The sequence below is a fragment of the Leptinotarsa decemlineata genome, unplaced genomic scaffold, assembly GCF_025532065.1.
Source record: "Leptinotarsa decemlineata unplaced genomic scaffold, Ldec_3_MD MMD2_P_RNA_scaffold_9, whole genome shotgun sequence".
NCBI lineage: Eukaryota > Metazoa > Arthropoda > Insecta > Coleoptera > Chrysomelidae > Leptinotarsa > Leptinotarsa decemlineata.
This window is the reverse complement of record NW_027412536.1, coordinates 6,377,232-6,396,047: the sequence shown is the minus strand read 5'-3', so window position 1 is coordinate 6,396,047 and position 18,816 is coordinate 6,377,232. Positions and strand designations below refer to the sequence as shown.

The 18,816-nt window shown below is 32.5% G+C and overlaps 1 protein-coding gene across 1 annotated transcript in view; it reads left to right on the top strand.

Annotated features, from left to right (window-relative positions):
• The first annotated feature begins 761 nt into the window (after positions 1–761).
• The window catches only part of Pho (pleiohomeotic), a 79,211-nt gene continuing 61,156 nt past the window's right edge, over positions 762–18,816 (top strand). The window contains exons 1-3 of the mRNA XM_023161530.2: positions 762–1,215; positions 8,726–8,911; positions 8,966–9,188. Of these exons, the coding sequence (XP_023017298.1) occupies positions 762–1,215; positions 8,726–8,911; positions 8,966–9,188 (863 nt within the window). The remainder of the gene's footprint in view (positions 1,216–8,725; positions 8,912–8,965; positions 9,189–18,816) is intronic.

Here is an 18,816-nt window from a genome sequence, read left to right as displayed (position 1 = left end):
ACCAACCTCACGCTAGTTTTGAATCATCATGAATACGTTTCAAATCATAATTATGTGACGTCATCGTTGCAATGCCAGAATGAATCACAGACGAATACGTTTTGAATATTTGAGCGCCACAAAACGCCCCAAATAACTAAAACGACACTGTTCATCCAAGTAACAGTGAAAGCTATACTGTGTCCGTGTCCAAGTTGCAATGATGTTGAATTCGTTATTTACTTTACTTCCATGCATAGATCAGAAGTGTTTCCCTTCAAATTGTGTATTAAAAAATAAATTAATAGGGGTTCGAGTGGGCTACAGAAATTTTATTCGCGAGCTACATTTTAAAGTGATTGAAAACGTCATAGGTTTATACACCATCTACTTTATCTTTCACTTCAAAAAATGTAAATCAATTGTAACCATAGATATATAAACAAGAATTGTAACGTATATGTGGAAGAGATTCCTAAAACTCCGAAGGAAATTTTGTTGTACGGATCTTAGTTTTAGAGTTATTGCCTGCTAGATGGCGACTCAATAGGTTACCTTTGAGAAAATTGACTACGAAACATTTAGTTTGCTTATCAAGTAACTATATGAACAAGAAAGAGATAGATACTGGGACGTATGTCGTTAATAATAGCATTTCTTTGAACTTGATTTCAGCTGGCATCTTTGACTCATGTTTGATAGTTGTAGTGTCCGCCATTGTTGTGTTGTGAGTGGCCATATTTGTTCAACCATCTTTTATAAACAAAATAGCAGCCATAGTTATGGCGGACCATCAAAACATCATGTGCGAGGTGGAAATTCAACCGGATATACAAGAATGCGTTGAAATTGAGACTATTCCAGTGGATATGAACGATACTTGCGAGACAATCGTAGAATGTGGCGAACCTATGATGTCAATGCAATCTTTAGAAGGCAGAGATATTATTTTAGAAGCACAAGAAGAAATAATAGACGATTCTGGCGATCCCTTGAATTTGTACGATGTCCCTGTCCCGGATTCTTCTGACTTATATGTCGAATCTTCTCCAGGTCCATCTAAAAGGAAAAAAAACCTCAAAAATCGGGCGATTCTTTCTCGTCGTGAAAACGAAATTCTTTTGAGCGAAATGCATGTTGAAACTAAACCCAGAAAATGGGAACAAAAACAAGTTCAAATTAAAACGATGGAAGGAGAGTTTTCTGTTACCATGTGGGCCTCGGGTACTAGTGATGGTAAGTGAATATCACCTTTTCATGGAAATACTGCTTTTTAACCATGAATATTTTGTTCTCTTGAAAATTGATTCATCGTTGAAGGTTACGCAGGTCACTGATTATAAATCATCAAATTTTAACGTGTTTAAATTGGATTAATTTTAAAGGAAACTTTATGTTTATTATGGTTTGACACAGCTATCACTCCAAATTCTGCCATACTTTTAAATGGCCGATGAAAATTGGTGATGATTGACAAGTAATCATGGCGGATATTGCCGCTCATGTCGAAGGTCCCTCTTCTTTATTTAAATGTAAGGAAATGTAATAATTTACATTTTTTGACAAATAGTAATTTAAGTAAAATTGATGAATCACTCCTTTTAAGTGAATATTCTTTCCAGTTATAATTAGTTTTTAACAGGTCGCATTTATATTAGGAGGTTATATAGGTTAGGAGGGAAATTTGAATTGTTGGTATTCATTTCCAAATGTCCCAAAATTTCTTTTTAACTTCCATACATATTCTTGAAAGATATTTCTCAACTTTACCTTTTCAAGTGGCGATTTATCTCAAACCAATAAGTATCTATAATAGGTATTAAATTATATTTGAGGCTGAAGTAAAGTTATTATTCTGCTTCCCAGGATTGCACTCAAAAATGCTCTCTGCTACCGAAAACCGCCCAAAAATGTTTTGGGTGCACTGTCTAAAGACAGAGTAGAATATCTTTGAAATGCACTTGTTCGAATTAAATCTCATGTAGCTTTCAAAGTAGGTGAGTGTGTACTCGAAGAAATAAGAAAATATTTGAGGTATGTCTTATAATATTAATAGAAGCCTTGTTGTGCCAAAAAGCTGTAATTTGTCTTTGCCCAAGATGTAGTTTTCTCCACTACTATTCTTAAGTTTATTTTATTAGGCTGACTTCTCCATTTGGTAATGTACCATTTGGTAATGTGTTAGTATTTGATCCTGTTCCACTCGTTATCTCTACTATACATATTGAATACCCATTCTTGCCCTTGGCTGCACCATAGTTATTGTTATAATCAATTTGCGAAGTGGCAAGTAGCAACATCAAGTAGTTTTAGATGTGAACCACTCGTATGAAACAACTATGACAGAGTAATCCAAGCTCAAACTATTCCTATAAGAAATGGTTTATGAAAATATGTCACTGGAAAGAAATCACAGTCTCAAGGTAACAAATGAATACCAAATAATTTCATGAATTCATGGATGCAATTGATACTCATAGACATGAACATCAATATAAATGATGATTTGCTGAGCATAATGATGCTGTATAGTCTTTGTCATCCATTTTGAAATTTTCTGGCTTCCTAAGGCCGAAAATTCTAAAGTAAAAATCAGAAAGCTGAAACTCACTTAAAAGGTAATGAATCTAGTGAGAATGCATTTTATCGATCACAAATAAAAAACAGTTTTATCGCAAGTTCAACTCAAATATACAGGGCTATTCAAATTCGTTTCTGTACATGGGGATCTCGTAAACAATAAGAGATAGAGTGTCGGTTAAATTATGGCCAAGTTGCTTATTTTAGAGACCTATTCAATGATGTAAAGAAATCGAATATAGCTCTTTTGGTTCTGGAGATATACAGGAAAAATCAAAAAATCCCAAATTATTTTTTTGCCTATATCTTCCTTATTCGCAGACATATTGAAAATCTGTCCACATTTTGCTATTGGCACTTGATGTGGGCTCTCAGAATATATCCATGAATCTTTTATACAGGGTGTCATCTGACTTGGGCCACCCCCATCTTTGAATTTTCAAATACGGACCTGTATTTTTTGTTGTAGTTTTTGGATCGTAGACGTTCACTTCATACTGAGAAATTAAATTCAATTTTATATTTTGCGATTTTTAGGTAATATTCGATTATAATTGTGTGAATTATTCCCTTTCAAATTATGGCCCTGGAAATTGGTTGACTGAGTTGAATAAAAACACAACAGCAACTTTCACGTCTCCCTATATATCGTAGAGTTTTTTTTTTCAGCTTTAGGTACCTATTCATATTTTTTTCATTGCTCTGTGCGTTTTCTACAATGAACTTCGAATAAGAAAACCTTTTATGATTATTTGAAACATACCTACATCAAAAATATATTATATGTGTTTTAATAAGCAGAAAAAGAAATGATAGCAATAATAACATCCGAAACGAACACTATAATTATAATGAAAATTGAAATGAAGTAAGTAATTTATATACACAAAAAAATTTATTGTGCAATAAATGTTCGAATTGGAGTCCTTCCATTTCGAGACAGATAATGGGACAATAAGATGGTCTGTAAGATTACCAGATCTTACTATTTTGGACTATTTTCTATGGGGGACATTGAAAAATAGGATTTACTCTGGCAGAGAGATAGAAAATGTGGAAGACTCGAGATTGAGGATTTTGAATGATTTCACAACAATGCAGCGAAAGTATATTAAGGGTAATAAATAATATGAAAAACCGAGTTTAAAAATGTCTCGAAATGGAAGGACTCCAATTCGAACATTTATTGCACCAATAATTTTTTTGGGTACCTATATAAATTACTTCATTTCAATTTTCATTACAATTATAGTGTTCGTTTCGGATGTTATTATTGCTATCATTTCTTTTTCAGCTGCTTATTAAAATACATATAATAATATATGTTTGATGTAGATATGTTTCAAATAATCATAAAAGGTTTTCTTATTCGAAGTTCAATGTAGAAAACGCTCAGAGCAATGGAAAATATATGAATAGGTACCTAAAACTGAAAAAATAAACTCTCGAAAAACTCTACGATACATAGGGAGACGTGAAATTTGCTATTATGTTTTTATTCAACTCGGTCAACCAATTTCCGGGGCCGTAATTTAAAAGGGAATAATTCACAAAATTATAATCGAATATTTCCGAAACATCCCGAAATATAAAATTGAATTCAATTTCTCAGTATGAAGTGAACGTTTACGATCTGAAAACGACAACAAAAAATACAGGTCCGTATTTAAAAATTCAAAGATAGGGGTGGCCCAAGTCAGATGACACCCTGTATAAAATATTCTTAAATATATTCTGAGAGCCCACATCAAGTTCCAATAGCAAAATGTGGACAGATTTTCAACATTTCTGCGACATAGTCAAAAAAATAATTTGAGATTTTTTGGTTTTTCCTGTATAGCTCCACAACCAAAAGAGCTATATTCGATTTCTTTACATCATTGAATAGGTCTCTAAAATACACAACTTTGCCACAATTTAACCGACACTCTATCTCTTATTGTTTACGAGATCCCCATGTACAGAAACGAATTTGAATAGCCCTGTATATAACAAACTAAAACATAACTGTCGAAGGTGCTTAAAGATAATGTTAAGTAGAAGCATTTCTTTCTTCATTAACATCAGTACAAAATGAACATTTTTTGTGGTGTTTGGACTCCGGAAACACCTCACACATGTGCTTACAATGAAGAATACTTCTTCGACCTCACAAAGTCTAACTAAGGCATACTAAAACTGGCTTCAGAAGAACAACTGCTGTCTAAGATATAGGCTTGATGAAAGCACAATTTGAAATAGTCAAAGTGGTGAACCTTCCTCAAACCCCCCTCTTTGTTCGGAAGTTAGAAAAATCACAAATGAGGGCATCAGAGTTACTTTTTATTTATTTATTTATTCAACGGGTAACCCCCAGTTTTCATACAATATATTAACCTTAGAAAGTTAACTATTCTACTATCTATATATCTAATAAATCAACCTACATAGAGAAAATTAAAATGAAATTGTGATAAAAAAATAGTCGTACAAATCTATACCACGTAAGAGTATATCTAAGAGTGATCTGAGAGATGTGAAAAAAATCAATATTGGTTTCATAGGCATTTGATAGAATCCTGGACAAAGGAGAAGGTTTTCCATAATTACACCTATGAAAGTCGAGACTGAAAGTTTGGTTGGTACGTTTCCTCCTCGGGGGAACATGCAGATTGACTTGACAGAGAAGAGTTAGGCAATCAATTTCGTTGTTCAACAATTTGTGTAGGAATATTATGTCTGCATGTGCATTTCTTATACTGAGTTTGAGAAATCCAGTAGTAGAGCGAATTTCAAAGAGCGAATGACTTCTAGCTGGCATGTTCATTTTGTAGGCAACATAATAAATTTATTCTGAACTTTCTCAATATCATAACTATGGTTGAAGTAAGTTGGAGACCAGATACAAGTTCAATACTCAATCACTGATCTAACCAATGCAAAGTATAGTATTTTGATAGAAAAAATGTTGGTTAAATCTTTAGTTAATCTACATATGAATCCTAACATTTTCATCTGTTAGATATGTGTTCATACTGTAAATGAAAGTCCATCTTGTCATCCATCATATAACACCCAGATCTCGTATAGATTGTACACATTCCAACTTCTTCCCTGCAATATTATAACCAGGTGTATAAAGGTTTAATGACTTTGAAAAGGAAATACTTTTAAATTTTGCCACATTGACATCCATATAATTCATCTTACACCAATCAGAAAGAGATTTAAGGTCCATTTGAGTTTTCGCACAATCCTAGTGCTCTAAACATTTTTAGATTGTCTGCAAACATCAGTATTGTATAGTGAGTATTTTTTTCTCTGATATCATTTACAAAGATATTAAAGAGAATAGGTCCCAAGTGACTCCCTTGAGAAACTCCTGAGGTAACAGATATCTCGTGAGAGATAAATCCTTTAATTTTCACAAACTGTGATCTATCGCAAAGATAACTTACCAGTCCAACAAACTTCCAAAAAAGCCAATTGCCTTTAATTTTTCACAAAGAACTTTATGGTTCACGATGTCAAAAGCTTTTGAAAAATCGGTGTAAATTACGTCTACTTGTTGTTTATTTCCCAGAGCATTCAAAATATACTGGGTATACAACAGTATATTAGTATTGGTAGATTTACCTTTACCAAATATGTGCCGTTTGTTTATAATCACTTGTTTTAAAGGAATCTTTATATTATCACAAACGATGTGTTCAAGTAGTTTGGGTATTATACTTAATATGCTGATCAGTCGAAAATTATTTATGTCAGCTTTGTTACCAGACTTGAAAATTTGGCGGTATATAACTTGATTTTCAAATGAGGGGGAATTTTCCCAAACTAAGTGAAGCTGAAAATAATAAGAACAATGGTTTAGCTAGTATAAATCTACAGGTTTTCAGTAGCATCGGTGAAATGCCATCTGGTCCCGGACCCTTGTAGGATAATTTCTAAGTAAACTACCATTATTCATATCAATTGTTTTCCCATAACTTAATATTGGTATTTTATTATCTTTATGTGGTCTATAAACAGATTGAAACTGGTCTGCAAATGCATTAATAATGTCATTTCCATTCTTATAAATATTATCCCCGCAGTACATAGTATCAGGAAAGCCATAATTTTCCTGTTTGTTGTTTACAAAATTCCAAAAGTGTTTTATGAATGATGTCTTTCCAAAATTTACTAAGTTTATAGGCTTTATGAGTTTCTTCAAATCATTGTCGAACCAACGGGGAAATTTTGACTTGGTTTGCCTAACATAAGGTATAAAGTTACATATACCCTCATACAAAAAATTATAAAAAATGTTTGTAGCCGCATTTATATCTGTTATATTTTTCAAATGATATTCCCAGTCAATACCCGCTAAATAATAATTCAATGACTATTCACTATTGATAGAGTCATTATTAATGCTGGGTGATGAGCATTGCATGGCAACAAGCAGTCATTACATAAGTCTACAGTACAGTTGTGTGGGTCGTTCGCAAAAATCAGATCTAATATTACACCGTAACAGTCATTCAATTGAAAAAATTTTGAAAAGAAAAACTATCAACTATTGCTTGGGCTGCATAGCTGCTATTATCAAGAGTTGATTGTGATGAAAGATTGTGCACTACACTATGCAATACAGTATTGCGAGCTACCAGCTCCAATGGGCTTTACTATATTAGCTCAAAAAATGTGGAAAAGTCAAGTTTTCCCAAAGTATCGATTTTGAAAATTCTAAGATCAAACTTCGTCTCACGAAATCGGGACATATAAGTGAACAATATCTAAAAAAAGCTGTCAGAAACAAGAGTTTGATAGGGCTTTAATTCAATATTTCGGAGGTACTTGGTAATTGAGAAATCTGTCTCAAAGGAAAGTTATCGAGTTAACCTTTTCAATCTAGATAAGATTATAAGAATTTGGATCTGCTTGAAATAGAGCACATCGCACATGGTAGAAGTCGATATTTTGTAACTTTTATCAATGAATATAGTTGTTACATCAGAGTATATTTTCTCAAACAGAAAAATTAAGTTTTGAACTACTTCAAGGAATTCAAGAATGACTATGAAAATTTTTCTGACAAATCAATTTCTTCAAAGTGCTAACAGTGTAGCTGAATGCACAAATAGGGATTTCGATAAATATGTGATTGATCATGGAATCACAAGAAGGTTATCTGAATCCTGCATCATTTGTGTTTGTTGATCATATACAAGAATATATAGTAGTTGGATACCTCACTGAAGGTAAATTCATAAACCTTCATGTTGCCATTACTTATAAATGTTTTCAAAAAATGTGATCAATCTATTTCAATGAAAATAAACTACATATGCCTCCAATAACTCAGTATCATTCTTTGAAATTAACTCACCTTGTTTCTAGATTTCTTGATAGAATGATTCTTCTTTGAACTCAGATATTATCTTTCATAAAATCATTTTTGTTTTTATAAATAACTCTTTTCAATTCAATTTCAGTTCTTACAGTAACTGAAAGTATCCTTCTATGAAAATATGTTATGAAGATATGTCATGCATGCACAATCATTCCATTTTAAACTTTCTCCTTTTATTAATTATTATTGGAAGTTGAACTTTCGTAGAACGTATTGAAATTTGAATATGTGTTGTGCCTGTAAAATGACTAGATAGATGGATATATTTATTCATCAATAAAGTTACATGATCCAGTATCACATATTCAAAAAACACACTCCAATGTGAGATTTCAACTTGAAAATTTACAAAACCGAGACACGTTTCGATATACGATAGCATCTTTGGGCGTCACAAGTATGTAAACCCATCTTTACAAAATCAATCAGACTAGTCAGACATACAAACAAAAATATGAACAATTCAAAAGATATAAACATCATGAAAATAAAAGCATAACATCCATATTCATGGACTGTACACAATTTATAAAAAAAGTTTTTAAAAACATAATATCATGACGGAAATGTCAAAAACTCATCCATTGAATAAAATGCATTCGAACATAAAAGATCAAATAATTTTGATCTAGATAAATTATAAAGCTCTGGATTTCACCTATCAATGTGACCGTGCAAATTATATCCTGTTAAATATCTCACTAATACTGTAAAATTGTAATACTTAACAACTACCCCAAAATTATAAAAGATATTGTAAGTTTGAGTTTTGCCTGTTGTATTTTGCAGATGAGGGATCAAATCCTGAACCAGATCCAGACTATACAGAATACATGACTGGTAAAAAACTTCCTGCAGACGGAATACCAGGTTTAGATTTATCTGATCCTAAGCAGTTGGCTGAATTTGCAAGACCAGGACTGAAGAGTCCTCGAGTACGTAGGCCAAATCAGGATAATGTGGATAGAACAATTGGTGACTATCTTCTAAAGTTCTACAAATTGTAATATTGTAATGCATTTTTTTTAGCTTGTCCACATAAGGGTTGTAATAAGATGTTCCGTGATAATTCTGCAATGCGGAAGCACTTACATACACATGGTCCTCGAGTACATGTCTGTGCTGAATGTGGAAAGGCATTTGTTGAATCTAGCAAGCTTAAGCGCCATCAATTAGTTCATACTGGGGAGAAGCCATTCCAATGTACATTCGAAGGCTGTGGAAAGAGATTCAGTTTAGATTTCAATCTTAGGTAACTATTAAGTGTAAAATAATATCTAGAATGCTCTCTTGTGATTATTTGTCAGATTGGGAGGTTTCAATTTTTATCACTGATTTTGTCTCATTTTCAAATATGGAGGCTGTAAACCACAAAGATTTGCCATCAATTACAGCTCATTCAAAGATTTATTTACTAAGTAGGATCTGAAACCAAGTGACTGACTTTGCTTAACATTTACTGTTGATTTCATCCAGATCTTCTGTTGCTTTGAAAGTATTGTTTTTTCAAAAAAAAATTAACTTTCAAAGGTGTTGTAGGTATTATAAGAAAGAAACTAGCTAGTTTTATCTGTGTCTCATGTCTAACTTGGATTTTGGGCAGGAACTGGATACATTCAAGAAATAGTTGTTAAACATATTACTTTTTTGTTGTCGTTTACTTTCCCTTTTGTCACTTACAAACTCTTGGACAAAATTAACAGACCACTCAGATTGTTCTTGATAATCTTTATTTATTAATAGCATACTGTATGACAAATAGGCAATAGACTTTGTTTGACAGTGACAGTTGTTATTAAGTGTCACTATTTTTCAGATTTGAAGGCCGTGAATTTTTGGAAATTCTTCCTGACGTTTCACTAGCGCGAGTGGCTAGCTTCTTCAGAGGTTTATACATCTGGGATTGAAATCCGATGTTATTAAACCTAACTTCTTGTTTTGACAGTAATTCTATTAAATCAACTGAAGCCGTGTTTTAATTTATCTCAAAAATACTGATCAGAGCAAAGTGAGAAACAAACTTTTGATTGTGATCATATTTATCACATACGTTTGGAAGTTCATTCCAAGTTGATCAAGTAAAAAAATGAACTGCCAACGAAATTTATCAGAGATTTGAAAAGCATTTTTTTAGTTTTTGGTTTAAGCTTGACTTTCGTAATGTAGAAGGTACAATTTATTTATTACAGCTTCATTCAGAAACATAAAAAATATATAAAAAGGTGGGAATGTTACATTTTGTACATAACACAGTCATCAAGTATTGACCAATTGTATCACATATATATTACTGAGATTTTTATTGCAGTCCAGAATTCTTAGATGGTTCTTAGTACATTTGAACCCTGGTTTTGATATTACTTATTTTTGTACGATCAATTGTAATAAAAAATGAAAGTGTTGTAAAATGAGAAGAATTTTTTTATCAAATGTTTTAGCATTAATCATTCTTCTCAGTCTTCATTCTTGAAAAAGTTGTTGAATGAAAGAAGGATGATACAGAATTAGACTTCCAGTGTTTGAAAAAAAGTTAACAGATTTAAAATCTATTGCAGAAAAAGTAAAACGAAAATTAATTAAATATTGGAATTAATATAAATACTAACAGTAACGTTACCGAAATATTCAGATGAGTTAGTTAAAACAGAAATTACGTCAAAAATGAGAAAAAAATTGAAAAAAATTGAAATATAAAATAAAAAATGTACAAACGCTAAATTAGGTAAGTTGAAATGTAATAATACGTACGCACGTGCGTCGATAGAGTTCCATCAGAAACTAGAGTTTTAGTGTGGTTTTTTGTCGATAGAAAATTTCAAATTTTACATCAGGGTGACAGTAAAAGTGCCGCGAATATTTTTTGTGAAAAATAAAATCAGTTTAGGGTCCTGAGTTGATGAAAATGAATAATATCTAAAATTGATATATATTGGGTCTAAAAAGTTCAGATATTCTGTGAATGAACCATAAAAGGGCCTGCAATTAACATAAATTACCACATCTGGCAAGACAAGTGGGAACCAGAGGCGTACCAAATGAAGTTATTGAAGCTCTTATAAAGGAAAGCAAAACTAAAGAAGGTGAATTTGTGTATAGAAAAAACGCTGATAAGTGAGTATTTATTGTCCATAAAAAGTGCGGACATAGGATAGATTTTGATTGACTTCAAAGTAATTTTAAACACCTGCCAGTGGCGTACAGATTTACACAAATGGAGCGTGCAAGTGCTGCAAGAAAGACTTTGGAAACCTTTTTTGCATTATATGTTGGACATCTTTCACCCAAGTTGTTTGGATTGGAAAAATAATCATAAAAAACTTGGTGGGTTCAAAATATACTGTTCCCTAAAATGCGAGCTGAAGGATTCAGGGAGGGAAAAAAATGCAGACACCCTAGTAAATGATATTAAAAAATTGAAGAAAGATATAATCCAACGAGATGAGACTATAAACCAAATAGAAGATGAGAAACTTGAAAAAATTAATGAATAGGATAGATGAATTAGAGAAAGATTCTGAAGAAAAAGAAGCTGTTTATATGTGTGCTAGAAAATTAACCCAGGATTTTGAGAATGAAGTCTATGAAACGGAACAAATGTATTTAAATAAAGAGAGAGAACATGAACTATTAATAGCTCAATTGCAAAAAGGCATAAATGATATGAAAAAGAGAAATGAATTGCTGGAAGAAAAAATAAGACATAAAACAGATGAGCTCCACAAACAGTTTAGAGATTTAGTAAGCCTCCAAGAAATAAATTCAGAGTTGCTTAGCACGATTAGATCGCTGGAATTGAACAATATTACACACAGTAATGAAATTCTCCACCTGAAGAATGAAATGACTCATCTAAAAAGCACAAGGAAAAACTACATCAGAGAAGAAAACCACATTAGAGAAATTGCTTCATCTCCTACAAAGATGTCCAAGTGGAAGAAACTGGAAATTAATAAAGTAACACCTCACCCAGGCAAACTTAATAGAATCCCAACTAATTCAGTCAAAAAGAAAAAAATGTTAATTGTTTCGTCCGCTCACGGTAAAGGCTTGGGGGACACTTTATCTAAACAAACAGAAAAATATTTCATCCTATCCATTGTAAAACCAAATGCTTCGGACAGGCAATTAGTATATACTGCTATCAACTTTGCAAGGGAGTTTACTAAGAATGACGTATTAATATGGCCAAAAAGTCTCTCCACGAATTTACTGGACTTGGTTAATTCCAAACTCAACAACACTCACACCATTATCAGCTCGGAACCTTATAGATTTGATGTGAATATGAATCAACTGATTTATGAGAATAATCTTCTCATCCGCAAGAAACTTCACTTCCAAAATAATAACCTAATATCCTTCCAGGATTGCAATAACACACTGCGAAGGAGCAATTATAGTAAAGATGGAATCCACTTGATGAATGGGGCCAAGTTTTTCTTAGGAAAAGCTATTTTGAGCTTGCTGGAAGGACTAAAATGTACTTCAAATAGTGGTGAACATGATGAAATCAACGCGTTTGAAAAGGACTTGACCCATGTTAGTTCTTATACAAAAAGTGATGAAGAAAAATCAGACATCTACCCGAACCACAAATCGGATAATATTGATTATGAGAAAAGTGAAGATTTTTTATTGAAAACCAGATTTCCAAGGATAACATCATGATATCAACTCTTTCCCTCAACATACAATCCGTTCGCAACAAAACCGATGAACTTTACATCTTACTTGAACAGCAAGCTTTTCCACAATTAATCCTTCTTACAGAGCATTGGCTGAAGCCTGATGAACCTCTCCATATTCCGGGGTACCATCTTCTGTCCAACTACTGTAGGACGAATTATATACATGGTGGCACAGCTATATTTGCTCATAATCCATTACAGGAAATGTCGTTATTATGTTTACTTATTTCTACACTCACATAGGCATCTAGTTGCCTGTTGTTGTTAACTCATCTAACTGATCTTAAAGAACTGAAGTCTATGGAATGTCATGTCTATGGAAGTCCATAGACTTCAGTTCTTTAAAATTAGTTAGACAAGTTAACAACAACAGGCAACTAGATGCCTATGAGGGTGTAGAAATAAGTAAACATAATAATATTATGAATAACGATAACGGACCAATACCAAATAGCATACTATATAGCTTGTTGAAATAATATTGTTGGGTTTACTGATTACTACAAAAAGACACATTGTAAATATATTTAAATAGGCAATACTGTGAAACTAATTTTATATAGCTGAAAATTGTTCTATATATAGCTGTAACATTCAAACATACATAAGGACATATTGTAAAATAATAGAAAGGCCAATTGTAAAATTAATTTAGGGTGGTACACTTGTATGGGTGGTATTACTGATTACCTACCTGTATGATGTACCTGAATAGCATAAATAGCTTTAGTTTTGAGTAGTTTCTAGTTTTATCTTCCTCTTGAAGATGATCACTTGATGATCGAAACACGTGTCGAGGTGTAAAAATAATGATTTGGTGTTGGGAAAAAACTCCAGTAATATATCTATAGTACTATCAAAAAAAAATAAATTTAGTAATTGATTGTATTTACAGGTCACCAGTGTCATCCATATATTTCTAGATAAAAATTAGAACATCTCCTATCAAAATTTCAATTAAACGCTAACATTATTCTAGCTGGGGATTTCAATATCGACTACAAATAGGAATCCACAATCTGTACCCAAAGACTAAAAAATATCTTTGACTCTTTTGGCCTAGTCAATTATATCAATTCACCAACTGGTATATTCCAGTACTCAGCTACGATGATCGACTACTTCTGCACAAATCTCGAAAAAGTCTGTGTCCCTTGTTTAATCATGCCCTCCAATTTATCTGACCATGAGGCAGTATTTAGTAAAATAAAACTCAAATTGCACAAATCAAGAAAAAAATCTCACCTTGGTAGAATCTACTCCACAAAAAATTATAATAGGTTTCATCACTTATGCTCATGTACTGATTGGGATAGTGTGTTGTTAGTAGAGACACCGTTCCAGGTATTCTATAGAATACTTGTTGAACATTTTGAGACCGCGTTTCTCAAACAGAAAATTAACAAAAAGAAACGGAAACATTGGATCACTAAGGGAATACGAACTTCTTCTGAAAATATAAGATCTCTTCATCAAATCAGAAAGTTTACTAATAGTTTATTTTTTGACTGTTACTTCAATAATTATAGGAAAGTCTATAGAAAGGTAATCAGGGCTGCAAAAAACTTGTACTATAGTAACAGAATCACGGAAGCTGACAACAAAGCTAAGGAAAGCTGGTCAATAATCAACGAACTCAGAGGAAAAAATATGTATACAATCACAACAGATACATTCTTGAATCCGGTCCTTCTAAACAGCTATTTCTGCTCCGTCGCCAAAACTCAATCAAAACATTGTACCTACTCACGATCCCCTAGAATATCTCAGTGATATCTATGTAGACAGTACCTTTTCATTACACCACATCAGTATAAATGAATTGAAAGAAGTGATAGGAAACATAAAAAATAAGAAAGCATCTGGCTTTGATGAAATTTCTATTAAAATTCTTGAAAGGCTTCCTGAGACTGCACTCAATATACTTGTTGAACTGATTAACAACTCCTTCGAGCAAGGAACATTTCCTTCAATTCTCAAAACCTCAGTTGTCATTCCTCTCCATAAAGGTGGCAACAATGAAGATCCAGCAAACTTTAGGCCTATATCACTCATCCCAACCTTAGCAAAAATAATTGAAAAACTGTTAAAAAAAAAGAATAATGGAATTTTTGACCAGTAATGGAATATTGAGTACATATCAGTATGGTTTTCAGAATTTCAAGAGTACAAGTGAAGCTATATCAAGGCTATATCAGAAAGCTTTGCCTTATTTGCTGACGACACCACATTAGTGTGGCATGACAAGGACAAAAACAGATTGCATAACAAAATGTGCCAAGACATGAAAAAAGTGAAGAATTGGTTTGACTCGAATCTTCTATCATTGAATACTAGCAAAACAAATATATTAGCATTCAAGTGTAATATACCTGATATCCCCCTAGACAATAACACAATAAAAAATAACTCCACTTTGAAATTTTTAGAAATTTATTTAGATGAAAATTTAAAATTCTCTCAGCATATTGCACACATCAACAAAAAATTGGCATCGGGATGTTTCACACTGAGAAACATCTCAAAGGAACTGGGGTTTGCTGCAGCGAAAGTAGTGTATTATGCCTTAAAAGACTCTCATCTAAGGTATGGTATACCCTTTTGGGGTGTTTACAGTAAACAACTTATGCAGTCGGTTTTTGTCTTGCAGAAAAGGGCTATCAGGTACTTATGTAAAGCGAAATGGTGGGATTCCTGTAAACCCCTTTTTCGAGAATATAGAATCCTTACGGTTATTTCAATATTTATATTGGAAACCGTGTCAATTATACATAAAAATCTGAATCTACAGCTACAGCCACATACCACACAAGGCAGTCAAATGAACTGTGTCTACCAATTCCAAAAACATGTTTGGTTCAAAACTCGTTGATATATAATGGAATCAGAATATACAATAAACTTCCCAATGTCAAAATCAAATCAAATCAAATCAAAATATACTTTATTGCCTGAAGAACATAATTCTCATTGACAAAGTCGTTTACAAAATAAAAGAACAAAATAACACAACAATCACCTTTAGATATATATCGATATGATAAATAGTGAGGTAGAAAAAGTGATAATAATTATAATTGGACTACGATAGACGCACATCTGAGTCAAAGGAAATTTGATACATTATCCTCGTACTGGTCAACAAAATATGAAATATAAGTACATGAAAATAATAAAAATGATCACAATTTTATATACATATATACACATATATACACATACATACATATGCACATATACATACATACACATACACACACATATACATATATAACTCTAAAACACTTAACAACAAGATGTGCAATTATACAATGCATGTACATAAAATATTAAAATTGTCACAATAAAAATTTGCTTTGTACGAATATTAACAACAAAGAGGTGTAAATATAAAATGAAGTTCATATAAATATAAATAAAATATAAGTATCACTGAAACACATTAAATAATAATGTATAACGAAGTCGAATTTCACGCATTAAAAGTTCATACAGTAGAATTCATCTAATGAGTAGAAAGCATTCGTCAATAGAAGTTTTTTTACGGTACTTTTGAATTGTTTTTTGCTATCTAAAATTTTTATCTCATTTGGTAGGTGATTGAATAATTTTTTACCATTATAAAATATGGAATTTTTTATTTGTGTCGATGTTGGAATTGGTAAGGTTATATTTAGTGCTTGTCTTGTGTTGTATTGAGACAATTCATGAGGTTTGTTTTTAAATTTGCTATGCATGAGACATACTGATTCTAAGATAAAAATACAAGGTAATGTTAAGATTTTATGTTTTATAAAGAGTGGTTTGCAAGAATCCCGGAATTTAGCTTTGCACATATACCTTACTGCTCGTTTTTGCAAAACAAAAATCATATTGAAGACATATCGACTACATGATCCCCAAAAACAGATTCCATATCTCAAATGTGAATCGATTAAAGCATAATACACACTTTTTGCCATATCTACACCAAGTTCCCATGAAATGGTTCTTACAGCGAAACATCCTGATGCCAATTTTCTTCTGAGTTTTTCAATGTGACTTTCGAATTTCAATTTATCATCTATATATAAACCCAGGAATTTTGTTTCCGACATATAACTTATCACCTGATTTCCTATATGAAGTTCTTGAAGATTACATTTGAAAGTTAGGATGTTAGTTTTTGATATATTGAAAGACAACCTATTAGCATCACACCAATCTTTAACTTTTCTAATATCATTCTCAATCATTTGATGCAATTGTGTGCCATTTTTATCATGCCAAAGTATTGTGGTGTCATCTGCAAATTGAGTGAACTCTCCGGAAATATCAATTGAGGCTAGATCATTTATATAGACTAAGAAAAGGGTGGGTCCCAGAACTGATCCTTGAGGTACCCCCCATTTAATTTCTAATTTGTGTGATAAGTTGCCTTGAAGAAATACGCTTTGACTCCGTCCGGATAAATAAGACTCAAACCACTGGATTGCTACATCTCTAAACCCATATTTCTCTAATTTTTGCAACAGAATTTTGTGATTAACACAGTCGAAAGCCTTTGTCAGATCACAGAAAACTGCTGCTGCAACTTCCCTATCATTCAGATTCAGGTAAACGTTTTGAAGGAGGTTGAAAATTGCATCATTTGTTCCTTTCCCTCTTTGAAATCCGAATTGTGTAGAAATAATAGTGTTATGCTTATTCAGAAAGGCCATTATTCTTTTTTTCACGAGTTTCTCTATTATTTTTGAAAGTGTGGGTAACATTGAAATTGGTCTGAAATTTGCGGGATTATCAGTATCACCCCCCTTATGTATTGGAATTACTATTGCGTTTTTTAAACATGATGGAAAAACTCCTGTTGCAAATGAAACATTTACTGATTCAACTAGTACCATAATAGCCGAGTCGGGAAGATGTGAAAATATTTTTATAGATAAGTCATCCCACCCAGATGCATTTTTATTTTTAATTTCATTAAAAATTTGTTTCATCTCTACTGTATCCGTAGGCGTGAAAAAGAAAGATTCAGAAACAGAGATGTGATTTAAATAAATCAGTGGATCCTTTGAGGAAATAATCTGTTTAGAAACAGTTTCTGCAACTGAGCAATAATATTCATTGATATCGTTGCATTCTAAATGAAATCAAAGAGACTCCTTTCATCATATTCAGAAAGAAATGTACAAAACTATTAAGTGATAAAGCCTATTATGACCTACAAGAATATTTTGACGATGCTCTGTAATTTAGAATGTGATGAAACTGTGATTGTACTGTGTGTGAAACATAATATTTTTATTCGTTGTCCAAGTTCTTGTCAAGTAACCTCTGCATATGTATGTATATATAGTTTATATTTCATTTTAATCATTTATATTTTATACACTTATACTTCACATCTTATACTTCATGTTTATATTGATATCTATTTATGACATTGTGTTTGTAACAAGAATTTATTCTTAAACAATAAACATGTTATCGATCTAAGGAGACAAATTATTGTGAGCTGAAACAAAAATGAGCAAGTGCAATGAAAAATGATAATTAAAACTTCCTATGTTTTTATACCAATTGTATTTGTAACTAATGTTACTCCAGTTTCGTCCTACAAGGACATTTTCATTTTCAAACGAATACAATGAACTCATTTTTCATGATGATCTCCTACCACGTAGTAACGGCTACATCCATCAATTTAATAATATGCAAATTATTCTATCATCCATGGTTGCATATATTCCTTTTTCAATGAAACTAACTTCTAACGGCAAACCTTGGTTCAACAAAGATTGCGAGCAAGCTGTCGCCTCCAAAAATTTCGCCTACCGGCAGTGGCGCAAAAATCCCAGTGCCTAAAACCGAACTAGGTTTGTTAATGCTCGCAACGGCTGCAAACTTAGGATAAATGAAAGCAAAGAACTTCACAATCAGAGAGTTAGGGATAAACTGCTTGCCAATCCCAACGGGTCTAGATCCTTCTGGTCGGTAGCTATAGCTGTTAATCAAAACTTTACAAAATCCACTATTCCACCACTGACACAAGTGGATGGTTCAATTGCAACAACAGTCATAGCAAAACTAAATCTGCTAGCTGAACAATTTGCATCCCACTCTATAGTCGATTTTCTGAGAAAGGTACTACCCACTATTCCCACACTAGATCCACAATGCCGGAAATTACTTTTCGACAACGTCTAGTCT